This window comes from Anabrus simplex, chromosome 8 (assembly GCF_040414725.1).
Source record: "Anabrus simplex isolate iqAnaSimp1 chromosome 8, ASM4041472v1, whole genome shotgun sequence".
NCBI lineage: Eukaryota > Metazoa > Arthropoda > Insecta > Orthoptera > Tettigoniidae > Anabrus > Anabrus simplex.
This window is the reverse complement of record NC_090272.1, coordinates 203,200,502-203,219,014: the sequence shown is the minus strand read 5'-3', so window position 1 is coordinate 203,219,014 and position 18,513 is coordinate 203,200,502. Positions and strand designations below refer to the sequence as shown.

Sequence of the window (18,513 nt, the reverse complement as noted above, 5' to 3'; positions counted from 1 at the left end):
ACTAAAAGGAGAGACCAAGGGATGTTGAAATTAGAACCATGAGACTACTTGTGATTAATACCCTTATATGAGGAACACCACGAGTCTGGGCATTGCCCGTTTGTAATACCATCGTATGTATTCTACTGCGGCATAGGGGGCGGGGAGGAGGGGGGAGGGGCACTCGGCTGCGCGGACTAATCCCCATGCAAGAAAAGGTGCCGTACGCTGCGTTGGAATGTGTCGGTTCCCTTGTGTTACCTATGAATAGTACCACTGTGTGAGGAACGCCATGGATCTGTGTTGCCTGTGAGTGGTACCATACTGTGTGGTACGCCGTGGGTTCGGATTGTCTATGATTAGTACCACCAGATAAGCGGCACCAAGAATATACGTAGCCCGTGATTAGTCCCACTATGTGAGGAACACCATAGGTCTGCGTTGCTTGCGAGTGATGCCCTTATGTGAGGAACACCATGGGTCTGTGTTACCTGTGAGTGTGCGACATACCGTGAGTCTACGTTACCTGTGATTAGTACCACTATACGAGGAAGACCATGCTTCTGCTTTTATCAATGATTAGGGCAATTATGAGAGGTCCGTGACCTCGATTTTTGACCCCTTTTGACAACAAGCATAATCTCAGAATGTGAGGCATTGCGAATTGAATCCATTGATTATTTTGAATTCATGGTCATTTTTTCATCATCATTCCTTTTAGATTTTAGTCTGCTGATATATTTTGAAGTTTAATTATAGTTTCAATTCGTTGCACCTTGTACCATTGGGGCTGATGACCTAGCTGTTAGGCCCCTTTAAACAACACACGTCATAATCATCAAAATTATTTCAATCCTATTTATTTGAAAACCTAGGTGTATCCTTTCCAATCGACTTTGCGATTGGGCATTAGGAATTCTGTATTATGCCCTGTAGTAGCTCTTGAACATGTGGAAGATCCACGAGGAAAGGGAGAACGGAGGGGACGATGGACTGTTTACAAGAGGGTATTTGAGATGCAAGCAACTGTCCGAAACCATGTTGTAAGGACTGAGATGAATGGAAGAAGTTTGCCACAAGTGTCAAACCAGCGTAGGTGACAAAAAAACACAGGAGGATAATGAGGAAGGAGAGGAAATGCCTCGCTCATGTAGCGCTGACTAATCATAGAAAGGAAGGGGTGAACAACAAGGTGTCACACTAATGGTTTTATAGCATAATTCGCCAACACTTTATTTCCTGTAGTTTACTTCTGATTTCATTGTAGAGTCCCTGTACGTACGCAGTCGTCCTTGAACTGGATTCCCAAGGAAAATCATCATTACGTTAGCACAATGCATGGCGGTGTAAAGTTTTATTAACACAAAACATCGCGAGGCAGTGTTTTCTTCCGGAAGTCGTAAACAGTTGATGACCCACTCGTGTAGAACTCTTGTTGTGCAAAGCCAGATGTGAGCTTAGAAATAATCATCCTTTCGTGGGGCAACATTATTATTATAATTGACGCATTTCAGATCCCTGTATGAGGAGACAATATGTTTGAGTGCTCTCGTAGTATACCATGTTCGTAACATCGCCATAAGTCTTAAACTGATTGCTGAATGGTATGGAAAGAGTCTTGGAGAAGTAGTGAAAGATGAAAATAAGTCCAAAACAAAAGTAATGGAATGCAGTCGAACGAAGTCGGATGATGCCGGAAATGAAGTCTTAAAGGACGTAGATGGATATTGTTGATTGGGTAGTAAACTAGCTACAGATGGCAGAAGTAAGGAGGATATAAAATGCAGACTAGCACAAGCAAGGAAGAGCTTTCTTAAGAAAATTCATATGTTCACTTTGTACGTTGATAAAAGAATTAGATGTTTTTGAAGACTTTCGCATAGAGCGTGACATTATATGGAAGTGAAACATGGACGATAACTAGTTCAGAAAGAAAGAGAGTAGAAGTTTTTGAAATGTGATGTTACAGAAGAATGCTGAAGGTGAGATGGGTAGATTTAATCACACATGAGAGATACTGAATCGAATCTGTGAGAGGAGATCGATTTAGCTAAATTTGATGAAGAGATAGAATGATAGGACACATCTTAAGAAACGCATGACTTGTTCAGTTGGATTTTGAGGTAAGAACGGTAAGTGTAGGCAAAGGTATGAATATGACAAGCAGATTAGAACAGATGTAGGATGTAGTAGTTACGTAAAAAGGACAAGATTGACATAGTAAAGGATCATGCAGAGCTGCATAAACCAGTCTCTGGACTGAAGACTAAAACAACAAAAACAATAGCAAAACAACAAGTCTTAAACTATATTATGACTTCTTACTTACCGTTTCACACTGTACAGTAAAAGACGCAAAGCTGTGGTATGGATCATACTGAGGAAGCTTTCTAAACCGACGTAAAAAAAAAAAAAAAATCTGTGCGTAGCCTTCTGAATTGCCAGTAGTACACGTATAAAGGAGAAGAAAAGGCTGTGCTCGGTAGAGCTGGGGTACTTTCCGGCAAACTCGGCTGATTGTGAAGAAATTGAACTTGTTTGCAGACCATTTTCCTTTTTGCTGGTGGTTTAACGTCGCAATACCACATAATTATGTTTGTGTCCCGTAGCTATCATCTTGCATTCCGGAGATAGAGTTCGAACCCCATTTTCGGCAGCCTTGAAGATAGGTTTCCTGTGGTTTCCCCATTTTCACACCAGGAAAATGCTGGGGCTGCACCTTAATTATTAACGCCACGGTCGCTTCCTTCCTATTCCTAGCCCTTTCCTATACCATCATCGCCATTAGACCTACCTGTGTCGGAGCAACGTCTTTCTATATTTCCACCGTACTGGAGAACGATTTTAAACGTACGATTTAGAGAAGGGTGAAAGGAGGTGTGCTAGATGTTCCGAGACACTTCAGACGATACAGTTAATAGTTTGTGCTGGTTCATGAGTCCCTTACATCTTGGACGTCTTTTCATCGTCGTTACTTAAAGGTGGACTAAGATCTCCTTCCATAAGATTGCGTCATTTTTTTGTTGGATGTAATTTTTGTTTAGTTTACCACGCCAGATCGTCGTCGATTTTCGTTTTTTTTTCATAATCTTAGTTTTTAAAATGTCATTTATAAAATTGACTATAGGTGAGTGTAATCGTAGTTGAGACGATTGACAGTCAGGCGCTATACATGATGCCTTATTGGCACTCACTCTCATAGAATTTTACCGTTTACTCGACATATTTTTTAAAACTAACTTCAGTTCTGTTTGTTTAAAACGGTAGGCAATTTTCCCCCCACAAACTCGACGAGTGGGTTATACGAAGAATGTATATAGTCTTGTACTAACTCATGTGGATGAGGAAGACAAGGAGACGATGGATGGACTGTTTACGAGAGGATTTGACATATAAACGAATTGACAGAGATGATGGAGTAGAGGCGACCTCGCGTCTGTGAGGATGGGGCCCTACCTAAAATGAATTCTAATGCCGAAGACGGCACAGAGGAGTTAACTAACGTGTGTCCAACCCTTGTCCCTTACTCTATGGCTGCGGCTATGAAGTGAGTTGAATCTTCGTAGCGAGTTTTTTTTGCTAGTGGCTTTACGTCGCACCGACACAGATAGGTCTTATAGCGACGATGGGATAGGAAAGGCCTAGGAGTTGGAAGAAAGCGGCCGTGGTCTTAAGGTATAGCCCCAGCATTTACCTTGTGTGAAAATGGGAAACCACGGAAAACCATCTTCAGGACTGCCGACAGTGGCATTCGAACCCACTCCTAACCGCACGGCCAACTCGCCCGGTAGCGAGTTTTTAGACCGTATGTCCTTCCTGACGTTGGCCTCACCAGAGGAATGAATGAGATAAAATTGATGTGATATGACAGCAGGAAAGAATAGGGTGAAACCTGGTACCGGCACAATAGCCTACTCCTTTCGAATAACACCAAGGGGTCTCCTCGAAGCTTTACTTCCCCATTCGACGGACGATTCACCACCAACATCGTATGCTCTTACTCCATATGAGAGGTTTGGAATGGAATCCAGCCTTTTTTGCACGCAATCTAGTGATTGTAAATTGTATACCACCACCTCTCCTACCCTGCCGGCCAATATTTCCTCCAACCGGCTAACCACGGTGTCAGATCATAGAGACTCGATACCGCCGGGCTGAGTGGCTCAGACGGTTGAGGCGCTTGGCAGGTTCGATCCTGGCTCAGTCCGGTGGTATTTGAAGGTGCTCAAATACGTCAGCCTCGTGTCAGTAGATTTACTGGCACGTAAAAGAACTCCTGCGGGACAAAATTCAGGCACCTCGGTGTCTCCGAAAACCGTAAGAGTAGTTAGTGGGACGTAATGCCAATACAATAACATTATTATTAGACTTGATACCTTAACAATCGTCTAAAGAAAGTTAAAATCTCCGATCCGACCGGGAAACGAACGAAGGACTCCGGGACGCTTATCATTTATCCATGGACCCGGTCTTTCTTCCATTTCCAGTCTCTTTCATTTATTGGTTTCGGTTAACTTCCTCTGACCTCTTTCGTCTCATCCCTTCCCAAAATTCGATTTGTAGATTTCCTTAATCACTTTTCTTTCTTGTATTACTGTTTCAAGGATGTTGTTTGACCTGTTTGCTCCAAGCAGTTGTTTTCTTTCTTCAATTGGCTCTGTGGATTATGCTGGTTAGTCTTGATTATACCGAGCCAGGGGCTGCGTGGTTTCGGTCACGTAGCTGCCTGCTTACATTCGGTAGGTAGTGGCCTCAGATCCCACTGTCGACACCCCCGAAGATGATTTTTCGTGGTTTCCTATTTCCACACCAGGCAAATATTGAGATTATTATTATTATTATTATTATTATTATTATTATTATTATTATTATTATTATTATTATTATTATTGTACCGGGAAGTACACCTCTACGCCGCGCATTCAAAATGAGCGCCTAAACGAACTCATCTGCTGGAGAAACGGTGAAATTGAAACTGGACCAACTTATAAATTACTCTGAAGTTGTCACCACTAAAATGATATTATTTTGTTATTGCGAAGTTTCATGTACTGTGTGAATTTCTACTTGTTTTGTTTGCCATTCATAAAGAAGTTTGGACTTTCTTCAACAGATGTCACTACAAAAAACCTATGATCATGCACCCTGGTGCGAAGTGAATGAACTTTCGATTTAAATAAGCTTTGAATCCATACTTTTTTTTTTTTCTAATTGATGCTCATTGATTTTTGGGTTGGCAATATTTACCTTTTCTTTCCGCCAGTTTTGAATTCAAGCCAATCCCAAATTTCTGTAATTAATTTTCAACATATCACAGCCTTCTTCGATTTTGAGTGTAACTTTCAAACTGACCAATAAATTGAGAGGGTGTGGCTGATTTATTCGTGAAAGATCTCGAACCTTCCCCGAGGGTTTATAAACTGCGGATTTTCTCGTCTCTTGGCCAATTGATCGTCATCTAACCTAGTGTGTGGGTCAAGCAGGGGGCAGGAGGCGCCTCTTCATCAGGCAGTAGTACACCGACAAGGTAATGGCCACTTATCTTTATTTCTTGCTAGCTCTGCAGTTTAACCCGCGGGAGAGGTCCGAAACTTTAGCTATGTAACCTACTTTTCTGAAAATGTAACTTCGGCCGGCTTATGTAATAACTTCCTAAAATCTTTAACTGTAAATCGGGGATAGAGAGTGATGTACCCTCTCGAGCTCCCCTTCATATTGGTTTGAGGTGACTACGTTTTGGTAACTGGTTTTCTTCCTTTCCGTAATGTTCTAATTTATTCTTATACGAGTCACCTCCATAGTTTGGGAATAGCCCCTGTTTCATCGGCCTAGTGCCCTTTAGGATATAATTCATATCTAGGATTCAAAGTACACGTCTCCATTCAATTTGTGTTTCGGGCCATTTTACTTAACCTGATTCTTTCCGCAACGGCCACATAGGTTGGGTAGTAGATACCTCTCTTTCAAATTTGTAAGTTGTGCCTTGATGGCGAGTGATAGTAATTTTCTGATATCGCCTTGGATAGGCTTGAAAAACAGAGAGCACGTCAGCTCTTTCCTAGTGTTGTAAAAGTGCCTCTGGGAGGCTTGATATTGTGAGTTGGGAGCAAGCGCTCCATGTATTGAGGGATTTCTGCCCTTGTGTAAATTTGTGCCTTTTGTAAATTTGAGCTAGGTGCTCGAGAAATTGTAAAACTAGGGACTTGAACCCCAAGAGAGTTAAAGTTCTGAAATCTTGGATTTTCTATTTTTGTCATTGTTTTCTAAGTGAAAATTTGTTAATTTTGTTGTTTTCAAAATTATAACCTTCAGTTTACGTTTTAAATCCAATTCTTGACATTGTAGTTAGACCCATTCACCCCGGCACCTTCTTTCACCTCTGCGTTCCACGGGTAACCCCGTAACAATTATGGTGTCTTTAAAAGTAGGAAAGATCACAGTATGAAGATAAAGTTGGAATTCAAGGGGACAAATTGGGGCAAATATTCGTTTATAGGAAGAGGAGTTAGGGATGGGAATAACTTACAAAGGGAGATGTTCAATAAATTTCAAATTTATTTGCAATCATTTAAGAGAGGTCTAGGAAAACAACAGATAGGGAATCTGCCACCTGGGCGACTGCCCTAAATGCAGATCAATAGTGATTATTATTATTATTATTATTATTATTATTATTATTATTATTATTATTATTAAGATTACAGTCGAAACCATTTATTACGACATATTATATAAAGCTACGTATTCTGATCACATTTTAGGAGAAATGTATCGGCTATAACGTCCAATGTTGTTTTTTATTTGTTGCTATTTGGGGATTGCTGACAACAATGTAACGTTTCTTATTGTAGATTTCAAATCAGTCTGTCTGTTAAGTAGTCAAGGCAAGCATCGCTGTGAAAATGTCGCAAAAGGAAAGTGTTTAATTTTGAAGAAAAGTCACAACGCATAATATGGCGATAAAAAATGGGGAAACATAACGCCAGCGCCGCGACGGAATTGTGTGTATCACACTGAACGATTTCTACAACTTGGAAGCACAGAGAGAAATTTCTTTAAAACTCAAGCTGGCCTGATTATCTAAGCACAAAGATATTGAAGAATCTTTACTTAGATGCCAGAAGAAGCAAATAATTTACCGATCAATGGACCTATTCGTCAAGCGAAAACCAAAGAAATTCCTCTCGATTCAACTCCACAAATACTGTACTGTAAATACAATAGGCCCAACATATTTCTGATGTCCGACTCGTTAGCTGAATGGTCCGCATACTGGCGTTCGGTTCAGAGGGTCCCGGGTTCGATTCCAGGCCGGATCGGGGATTTTAACCTTCATTCCAGTGACCCGGTGGCTGGGTGTTTGTGCTGTCCCCAACATCCTTGCAACTCTCACACAACACTTTCCTCCACCACAATAACACGCAGTTACTTACACATGGCAGATGCCGCCCACCCTCATCGGAGTGTCTGCCTTACAAGGGCTGCACTCGGCTAGAAATAGTCACACCTTTTTTTTTTTACATATTTCTGATGTTTTAACTTAATTCTGTTAAGTAACCATGAAAATGTGAAGCCTAAATCCTACCGATATGACAGTTTTTAACAAACACTGTTTGTGCGACTATTATTTATAACTACCGTTGATTGGCGATCCCTTCGGAGACAGATTTCGATTGTATTATTATTATTATTATTATTATTATTATTATTATTATTATTATTATTATTTTGACCGTATGGTTTCATTTTCACTGTAATTTTCTCGGGTAAACACCTCGTGTATCACCAGAGATCTTCTACATATCGCCGTCGTAGGATAGGAAGTTATGAGAGCTTTCTCTGCCGATTTTGAACATGCGAACTTGTCGTCCGGAGGATGTCAGCAGTCGTGTATTCCTGCTTAACACGCTCCCTGTTGCAGTGAATTTTTATGACTTAATTTTACATTGTATCGGCCCGATTCTGTCTGTCTTCATTGATGGGAGGACTCCATGCCCAAAAAAATGGACTTGAACTTGCTTGTAAATTTAATCTAAGGAAGACGGTAAATATGCCGATAGCTACTCCAATAAATAAAAATCTGAGAGCTTACTTTCGCTTACCTAGAGCAATGTAAAAATGAGTATGTTACACGAGATATTAAAAGGGTGGTCCCATTGTATTAAACAACAATCTGCCGTCTGAAGGCAGCGACAATGTAGGCTTCATTCGCCGTAATCACGCTAAAAAGATAGGTTAGACAACACTCTGTACACAGCGTGACTCCGAAGAGATATGTAAAAAATTTCCGATGGGACGATTGAAAGTAGCAGCATGCCTCGGTCCTTGACTTCAATGTGAACATGGTTACCATATCAGAAATATTTAACTATGACGTAGTTATTTACTCAGCACTTTCGGGAAGTAATATGAGTAATATGCTTCGGGACACATGATGACCCGAACTGTAAGTAACGTGGTAATATTCTATGTAGGCCTTGATTACGTTGTGCATTGCATTTTACGAGTGGTAGTGCTAAAAAATGTAAAGAAAACCTTTTGAGCCGTAAATCATATTTCTGTGTATCATAGGGTGGTTCTGCATGTAACCCGAGACATTGCAGGAAACTTCCTTTCCTTTTTTTTATTCTTTCTTCTCTGAGAGCGAGCCGTGTGGCACTGCATCCTGCCACACAACTCTTCTTTCAGAGGCTTTGTAAGGTTTTGCAATAGCCGCGCAATACTATACGTACGCGAATATAATACGGGTGAGTGAATGCAGAAAGGAACGTAGTAATATGATCTGCCCGATGCTGGTCTTTATAAAACTTCTCGCCCATAACGTGAGAGCGAAATGTGAGCGATTCTATTTATTGCTGCAGCCTCTTGTTTATGAGGTGTGTTTGGATTTCAAGGTCTCTCCACACTGTTCTGAGGTGTGCGTAGATCAGAAACCTTGTTGAGCCTGGGAACGGTTTTGTGTTTTGTTGGGCGTAACCAGAAATTACAGAGTTTTCCTAGAACTGGTCAATGCATCCTAGTCATGTACTGCATTGATACTATTCAGCAGAGCTCATGCCAAAGTGTGTTGAGACGTAAACAGTGTCAATACATTTTAGCTAACTTTTATTATTCAATTGGCTTTACATCGCACCGACACAGATGGGTCTTACGGCGACGATGGGATAGGCAAGCGAAGGCCTAGTAGCGGGAAGGAAGCGACCGTGGCCTTAATTAAGGCACAGCCCCAGCATTTGCCTGATGTAAAATAGGAAACCACGGAAAACCATCTTTAGGGCTGCCGACAGTGGGGTTCGAACCCACTATCTCCAGGATGCAAACTCACAGCCCGGTAGTTGGAAGATAATAATAATAATAATAATAATAATAATAATAATAATAATAATAATAATAATAATAATAATAATAATAATAATAATAATAATAATAATAGGCTTCCAGAAACTAGACTAACCCACCAAGTTCTTGAAAGAGTTGACAAACTGAAGAATTTTCCTTGGATACAGCAAACAAAAGCGGACATGAAGAACGCACAAATTCTCTGTGAAGACATTTTGAATCGAAATATATATATAGAAAGAAAATTGACATTTGGGAAGTTACTCCAGAGAATGAAGTACCAAAAAGAGCAGGTACCAAGAAAGGAAAAGGATCTTTAGTCAACAGATGAAAGCATCCTTGATCCTCCGCAAACGAAATCATAAATAAAGCTTCGTGTGGTCCGAAAGGGACCATTCACGCATAATAATAATAATAAATAATAATAATAATAATAATAAATCAGTTCCAGTGAACTTAAAGATTCTACAGCTCCCCATCTACACTCGCAACGTGGCACAAAAGTCTGCAGTTTTTAAGACCTGCAATATCCTCAGAAAATTCCTGAATGCTCAGTATGGACTATCAGTAGATAAGGCTGGAACCTCTATAGCGAATTTATTTGTTTATCGTATGGTTTTTAGTACCAAGATTGTCCGAGGACATGTTCGGCTCGCCTGGTGCAGGTCTTTCTATTTGATGCCCATAGACGACCTGCGCGTGGTGGTGGCGGCGGTGGTGGTGGTGGTGATTGTTTTATGAGGAATTACTACTAGGCAACTATCCTCTATACAACCTTAATGAGAGAGAAAAAGTGGGAAGGAATCCGACACTTCGAAAAATGAAGGTATCGGCCAAAGGAAGGTAAGGGCCACGAAGGGCGTGAACATGGTACTCCCTAAGCCTTCCAACCTACTACCGTCGGAGTCGAAAAAGAACAAGAGTTGACCAAGGGAGGTCTGATAGGATAGATGACGGTGAGGGATCTGACACAAGTGTAAGCAAGCAGTGCCAGGACTCAGCTAAGGGCCCCGTGGTTGAGAACTCCTGGGACCTGCTACGCCAGGCAGGGAGAGGGTAAAACCCGGTGTCGGCACGTAGCCTACTCCTGTCGAATAACACCATGGGGTCTGCTCAAAGCTTTACATCCCTATCCGACGGACGAATCACCATCAACAGCGCCATATGCCCTCGCTCCATATGGACACTGCGGAGAGGTTTGGAATTGAATCCAGGCTTTAGACATTGTATATCCCCTTGCCAGCCAACATTCTGATGGAGAATTGTTTTCGACCAACGGGACACGAACCGGCTAACCATGGTGTCAACGCCTTAACGATCATGGCCACCGGGCGGGCTAATAGGCCTATAACGAAGATTAGTGTATGAAAATTATGATTAAGTTCTATTTCTTATAAACTAGCATAAGTACTCGTTCTTCGTACGGGTAATCAGAAACTGGCCTTAGTTACTCATACTATTGGTGTACTTAAGTACCTACGTAGAAATTATTTGTCATGTTTGAAATTATAGTGTAAGTATACTGCTGCTAGATAGCGCCACAAATATAAATATTATTGAATGTATTTGTTTGATCCGACATTTCGTAACTGCTAAAAATGATCAAGGAAATACGCGATGCATAAAAGAAACTACTATAATTATCGAGAATTATAATTCTCAGGACTTGTCACTCATGTCGCCCATCACATAATGAATCTGAGTATAAATGTTGAAATATTTTGTCATGTCATGGGCGAATGATCGTAAAAGTGGACGAAAATATCGGCACTAATAACATCAGTGATCCTACCACTCCATGATTTGATAGCAAATAGTTCAAACTCCGCAAAATGTTGAAACCTAAGCCAGTACGAGAAAAAAAAAAAAAAAAAAAAAAAAAAAAGGCCCGTCGGCAACCGCTGGTCGCAGTACTACGGAGATCTCCGGGGCTATTATTTTTATACTTCACTCCCTGTCAATCCCCACCCAAAGGAGTGCTATGAGCGTCTTACACATCAGTTTATTCTTTCCAGATAGTAAGTCATATGTGTACCCATTTTGGTTGGCAGCTATGCCCAAACGTACATAAATAATCTCGCTGCTGTGGAATCCTGGAGCTGACGTTGCCATGGATATGGCCGTTCGTTTCTTTATCCGATTCCTAGAGCAGGGGTAGTGTGGTTCCAATATCTCCATAACGGTTGGTTTTAGGGTCTTAAAACAGGGCTTACCGAGTTTTGTTCTTTGCGTCAAGGGGCTTAAAATGAGCTTCGTCTCGTCCTTGTACGACAAATTCTATTTCGCCTATATTAGCCTATTATTTTTATATTTTTGTATCTCCCCCTATCGCCCTCCCCCTAGAATTGTTTTGAAAATAAAATACAGCCCATGTTACTCACTGGCAATGTAGCTTTCTATAGGTGAAGTAATTTTTAAAATCGATTCACTAATTTTTTAGTCTATCCGTTACAAACAAATATACGAGTTAGGCCTATAATATTACCAACTAGCTATTACCCACGGCTTCGCTCGCGAGGATTTCGTAATTTGATAAAAAATACTTGTTCCTCGGTACTGCACTAAGACATTATCTGTAAATCCCAAAAGTATAAAAACTCACCGAAAAATTGTATTTCATTTACCCCAGGACCTCTTTGTAAACCACGTTTGTGGCATTGCCTTTTGGGGCTAACAAGGGGGCATTCCCTACTCGTCTCCGCCGATTTCGCTCAAATTTATAAAACATGCAGGGCTTGGCCAAAAATGAAAGTACCCGAAGTGGGAACTCCAGATGGCCAAGCGTATAGAAAATAAAAATAAAAAATAAAAATGTTGACGCAGCTCTCGCACCGTATAAGCAACTTAAGTTAGTGCGCACGCCGAGCAGTAGTTGGCGTAGCGGTAAGAGCTCGGACTGGTAATTCGATGGTCGTGGGTTCGACTCCCCATGTGGAGACTGTCTTTTTTTCCCTCTCAACTTTTATATTATTCATTTATTTTAATTTATTTTATTTGTTTATTTATATGCAGAAGGCAGTTGCTCCTGGCGGCTGTACACCAACAATAGATTTTTGGTGCAGGTAGAAGAAAGTCTGACTTATTTTCGATCTCCAGCTTAAGTTAATTTTCCGAAAACAAAAAGGAGACTACAAATACCAATATACTCATTATAACTGCCCCACTCCTTGGCTGAGTTGTCAGCGTTGAGGTCTTCGGTTCACAGGGTTCCGGCTTCGATTCCGGGCTGGGTCAGGGTTATTAATTCTTCTGGCTCGGGGACAGGTAGTTTGTGTTTGTCCTAACATTCTTCTTTTCATATTCACTCAACACACCACATTGCCAACCACAGCAGGAATATGCAATAGTAATTAGATCCCTTCAGATACGGTTGCCGTCAGGAAGGGCATCTAACCGTGGGTCAAATCCACACGTGCGACTCAGTTCGCACCCGCAACCCCACAGGTGTGGGTAAAGCGGTAGAAGATGATACTAATTTTAAACATTCATCCGCCTTTTTCTTTTCACCCCTTAAGTGGATTTAAAAAAGTATGTTCATTTTTAAAGGACATTCCAAGGACCAACTTTAACGTCCGTAACATCTTCATTTTCTGAGATATATGTATCCTCATATAAATTATTCAACTCCTTCCTCACTCCCCCCCCCCCCCCCCCGTAAGTGGATTTTCTGATAACGAACATTTGTGTCCTTTTATTTTTAAAGCAGATTCCAAATACCAATTTTCATGTCTGTAATATGTTAGGTTTTTCTGATATAGAGCCTATTGTAGATAATTTCGCTGCTGTAGAATCCTGGAGCTGACGTTGCCATGGTTACGGCAGTTCATTACTTTATCCGGTTCCTAGAGCAGGGATAGTGTGGTGCCAGTATCTCCGTAACGGTTGGTTTTAGGGCCTTAAAAGATGGTTTTCGGGCCCATGACGTAGAACTCCTTCAAAAAGACAACCAACCACGACACATGTGGCAGAAGGCCCGCATAGCGGAAATCCGAGCTGGAACAGACGGAGTGATCGGAACCGTGATTCTTAAGGATTCAAAGGGGACTGTGATAATTCGTCCAGTGCAACTGGTCATCCCCCTAGAGATAGACCAGGGTGGGGAGGATATCAGGGATTGAGACACCCTCTGTGCCCTCTATCTGTGTATCATTCTGTGACAGAGACTAGCAGAGAGTTTTCTATCTGTAAAACCAGAGAGTTTGTAGTACAATAATAAAGGGATTTGTTTATAGCTTGTAAACGGTCGTTACTCGCGTGGAACAAAATATAATACTGGTGCCGACCGAGTTCTGTCCTTTGCGTCAAGGGGATTAAATTGAGCTTTGTCTCGTCTTTGTCCGACAAATTCGATATTTTGCCTTTATTAGCCTATTTTTATATCTCTCCGCGTGCCCCCCCACCTAGAATTGTTTTGAAAATAAAATACAGCCCATGTTACTCTCTGGCAATGTAGCTTTCTATAGGTGAAGTTTTTTTAAAATAGGTTCTATAGTTTTTGAGTATATCCGTTACAAACAGATATACAAATTTGTCCTCTTTATAATATTAGTATAGACTATAAAGTTGCGAATAAAAATAGACTAGGCTATCGTTCCAGTGTATGTGACCACACACCAGGATTACTTGATACGAGAACTGGAAAAGATCCAAAGGAAAGCAGCACGATTTGTTTTTAGTAATTTCTGACAAAAGAGAAGTGTTACGAAACTGTTGAAAACTGTGAGGTAGGCAGACTTAGGAGTAAGGAGGAAAGTTCCTCGACTAAGCGATATGTTTCGAACTGTCAGTGGAGAGATGGCGTGGGATGACATGAGTGCAGCTTTTAAAAGTAGGAAAGATCATAATATCAAGATAAAGTTGGAATTCAAGAGAACAAATTGTGGCAAATATTCATTTATAGGACGAGAAATAAGAGACTGGACAGAGCTTGACAGATGCAGCCGCTTAGATGCGGAGACTATCCAGTATTCAGGAGATAGTGGGGTCGAACCCCATTATCGGCACCCGTGAAGATAATTTTTCGTGGTTTCCCATTTTCGCACCAGGCAAATGCTGGGGCTGTACCTTAAGGCCCCGGCCGCTTCCTTCCTAGTCCTTTCGTGTTCCATCGTCGTCATAAGACCTCTCTCTGTCGGTGCGACGTAAAACAACTTGTAAAATAATAATAATAATAATAATAATAATAATAATAATAATAATAATAATAATAATAATAATAATAATCATCGTATGGCCTCAGCTACCGTGTGCAGACATTTCAATTTGACGGCATCTGGCTGTCTGCTCGTCAATTTCGACGTTCCGTTTTGCTCTAGGCCCACTAGATAGCAGACCGACTAAACCGAAACTCTCTTGGGCGTCTATGGCTGAGATTTAATGAATTTTGTCGGGTAAACACCAAATGTGTCACCAGAGATCTTTTACATGCCAACATCGTACGACATGGAGTGTCGAATGGACTTTTTTCCGCCCTTCAAAAATCCGACTACCTCTGCCGGGTTTGAACCCGCTATCTTGGGATCGGGAGGCCGACACTCTACCACTGATCCACAGAGACAGCTACCTTAGATGTTAGGCCCCTTTAAACAACAAGCATCATTATTAATTAATAATCGCCTATAATGGAATAACTTATAAAGAGAAATATTCGATCAATTTCCATGTTCTTTGCAAACGTTTAAGAAAAGCTGAGGTGAACAGTTGATAGGGAATCTACCACCTGGGCGACAGGCCTAAATGTAGCTCATTGATGAGTGATTGAAGTGAATTAATTGAAAAAATTAAGTTATAATGTTATAATATTGTTTTGAATACTACATAAATGTAACGTAAGTAACACAGTTGTTCCAGTATCATTCTCAAAATGCGTCAAATTCCTATTTTGTTTTAGTATTGGTGTTTTAGCAGAGTCTCCCCTGATATTTACTTACAGAAACTTACACAGACGTGTTGCTTTCCATCCGTAGATACGTTCGAGCTTCAGTTCAGTTACAGTTTTTGGATAGACTCTACTTTATCTAACGAACGTGCCAAAATGATGCTATGCCTGTACGAAAGTGGATACTTGCGGAAGGGCTAGCTTTGGCATCTATTGTTTCCTGAGTGCTGAGTGAAGCAAGAACTCGATAGTATCGTCTGACGTTGCAGGAAGTGTAACAGAAATCCGATGTTTTTAATTGTGTTTTTTTTTAAGCGGTTGGCTTGCATATTGTGTTTATAGAGAACATGACTCCAACGAGGAAGGAACGTGACATTCTGGCCGGTTAAGTAATGTGATGTCTTCATATTCTATCCTTTCAGGCGTGAGAGCCGACGTGAGTGGAAAACGTGTGCGAAATCTCTTCACAGTATGCTATTCTCTGTATTTATTAGTCTTTACAACACTGAAAATCATTGCAGAATATCATAGAGGGGCAGACAGATAAACGGTGTGCCACACAACAGCCGAACTTCCCTCAAATCACACCAACTTGGATGTAAGTGAAAGTCCTCAGCCAGTTTCTTATCATTCGACCGAGTCAGGAATGGAATGAATGAAGCCCCAATCTAGCGGCGAGAATAGGACTCATGCTGGCTGCCGAAGCCTGTCGCACTCCTCTGTGGCAATGATTAATGACTGTCAGATGAAATAAAATGATATTGGAGAGTGTCGCTGGAATGAGAGATGACAGTACCCGGAGGAAAACCTGTCCCGCCTCCGCTTTGTCCAGAACAAATCTCGCATGGACTGACCGGGATTTGAATCACGGAATCCAGCGGTAAGAGGCCGGCGGCTGCCGCCTAAGCCACGGAGGCTCTACATCAACTGGGTGTAAGTGTTTACTGAAATGTTGGAGGTTTGAAGCGGCATAGTCAAGGGGGTAAAGTTTGCTCAGTTCACCCGAAAGAACGTTGGTTCGATTTCCCTTTAGGAAGTTCAATAAAATTGAAACGAAAGTACACATGGCCCCACGGTTCTCTCAGCCTGCACCAAAACATAGTTCCAGGTGAAAGGCACACTTTATTACTGAGGTACCCTTTTATATCTCATTCGAGCAAGTCGACAATGGAAAGTATGGCTTCCTTCTTAACAGAATTCAGAAGAAGTATTTAATACTTATCTCCTTGATATACTTGTTCTTTTAATATACTAGTTATTTTGCAAGACTAGAATAGAAGAGTGTGCTAGAGGTAGCGTTCCTCTGACTCTGCCTATGTACGCTGTAACCTTCATTATTCGATCAAGAACGGTATTCACTATTCCTTCACGGAAGGTTATTCTGTACAATAATGAAAAGACTGAAGTTTTACCATTCTGTTGCATGCGTCTTTATTTGAAAAGTGGGCGTTACTGGGCTTCGAACCGTGACCTCCTTCTCCTTGATACCAGGAAGACAGGTTATCGCACATCCGGCCAGCTCAGAGGGCGGATATTGTGTCATAGCAGGTGAAGTGTTAAACCGTGAAGAATGTTAACTGTTGTTGTTTCCTTTCTGCAGGGACTTGAGGCCAGCCAGCTTAGATAAGTCCCAGGAAGTGTATCGCATGCGGTTTTACGGCGTCTACGCTTGGGGGTGTCCTTTCATCATCGCCGGTATTGCAGCTCTCATAGACAACCTTCCTGCTGAGGGCTATCCCTCTCTCATCCGGCCACGCTTTGGACATCAGCGGTGCTGGTTTTACGGTAAGTGACTACAGGGTGTCAACTTTCTGGGCATTGTTTCATAAAACACACAAGTTCTTCTCTGTAAGTTACAAATATGTAATTTACAGGCTATTTTCTCTTCCATAAATAATCACAAGTAATGTATGTATGTTTAGTCCTCAGCCCGAAGGCTGGTTGGATCCTCAACAGCTCCGCCATCAGCTGTCATAGATGGCCTAGGCATCACTGAAGAGGCGTACTAGGGAAATGAGGAGTGAGATAGTTTCCCGTTGCTTTCCTCAATCACAAATGAAGTTTCACAAATTAAAAGTGCATTCTGCAAAGGAATTGGCTGTTTCATTTCATGAAGTTTAATTTACAAATAAATACTTGCGAAACCAATACATTTTCCATAGGTGTTCAGAGGATTGTGAAAGTATTACAAATGGCTACTGTCACTATATAAAGACTATATCAGTATTAGATTGTTACACTAGATAGAATCTGTTTTTAATTACTTACAGTATGAGTACCGATAATATGCATATTATGCAGTTTTAAGTTACTGGCAATGAATATAATTCCACATGATTCATTGGATGAAGAGTTAATGACAGAAGACATAGAACGTTCAAAGATAGGATTAGCATGGACTTTTTGCATACAAGTACAGGTAAACCCCGTTATATGTGGATTCGTTACCCGCGATTTCGGATATACTGTACGCGATTTTGGTTTTAAGTTAGTGCTGTCATCTGTTTACAGTACGTGTAAGCTGTAATGCCTTAAGGCAAATTAAAACCCCTTATGATACCACTCTCAAAATCCTAGATATCAAAAGGTTGTGAGGCTGGGAGTTCATTGGAAATGGAATAAAAAAAAGGTTGGATGACTTCTGCTATTTTCAGTGACTATTTTGTTAATGATCTGAATACAAAATTGAAGGCCTACTATGAGAGAAAGAAAACAAGTCCTTTCAAAATTCTTCTCCTCCTCGATAATGTTTCCAGCCACCCACTTTCCACTACTGGTTCAAATAAAAACACTTACACGTCCTGTTTCTGCCACCGAACACTACATCTACGTATCCTACAACCCATGGACCAGGGAGTTACTTCTACAGTCAAGGCATACTGTCTGCATAAAACATTTTCCAATCTCGTAGAAGATTGTGATTCGAATGACGAACTTACCATCAAGATTTTCTGGCGACAAGTTAGTATTAAGATGGCGATTGATGATAATTAGATTACAAAGGATTTGTACTAAAGGGAATCCGCGACGGAAACTGAACCAACTATAGCATTATCAGATTCTTCCTATGTAGATGATCCAGAGCCTATTTAGGGCATGTAGATGGAATTAATGAACTGATTTTAGTTTATTATTGTGTGTTTCAGTGTTACATTTTTCTATGTACAGTTTTCCATGAAGAAATTAGCCACAACAGGAGAGAGGGGACTTCCCATGGCCACACCGTCTGTCTGTTCATAATATTTCCCATTCCATAGAAAGTAGGAGGAGGTCATGCAGTGATAGAAAAGCCTTGCGATCTCTTCAGTAAAAATATC

General features: G+C 41.0%; 1 protein-coding gene across 1 annotated transcript in view; it reads left to right on the top strand.

The window, feature by feature from the left end:
• Positions 1-18,513, top strand: part of mthl1 (methuselah-like 1) — a 331,596-nt gene that overhangs the window by 296,657 nt on the left and 16,426 nt on the right. The window contains exon 3 of the mRNA XM_067152641.2: positions 16,797-16,981. Coding sequence (XP_067008742.2) covers positions 16,797-16,981 — 185 coding nt within the window. The remainder of the gene's footprint in view (positions 1-16,796; positions 16,982-18,513) is intronic.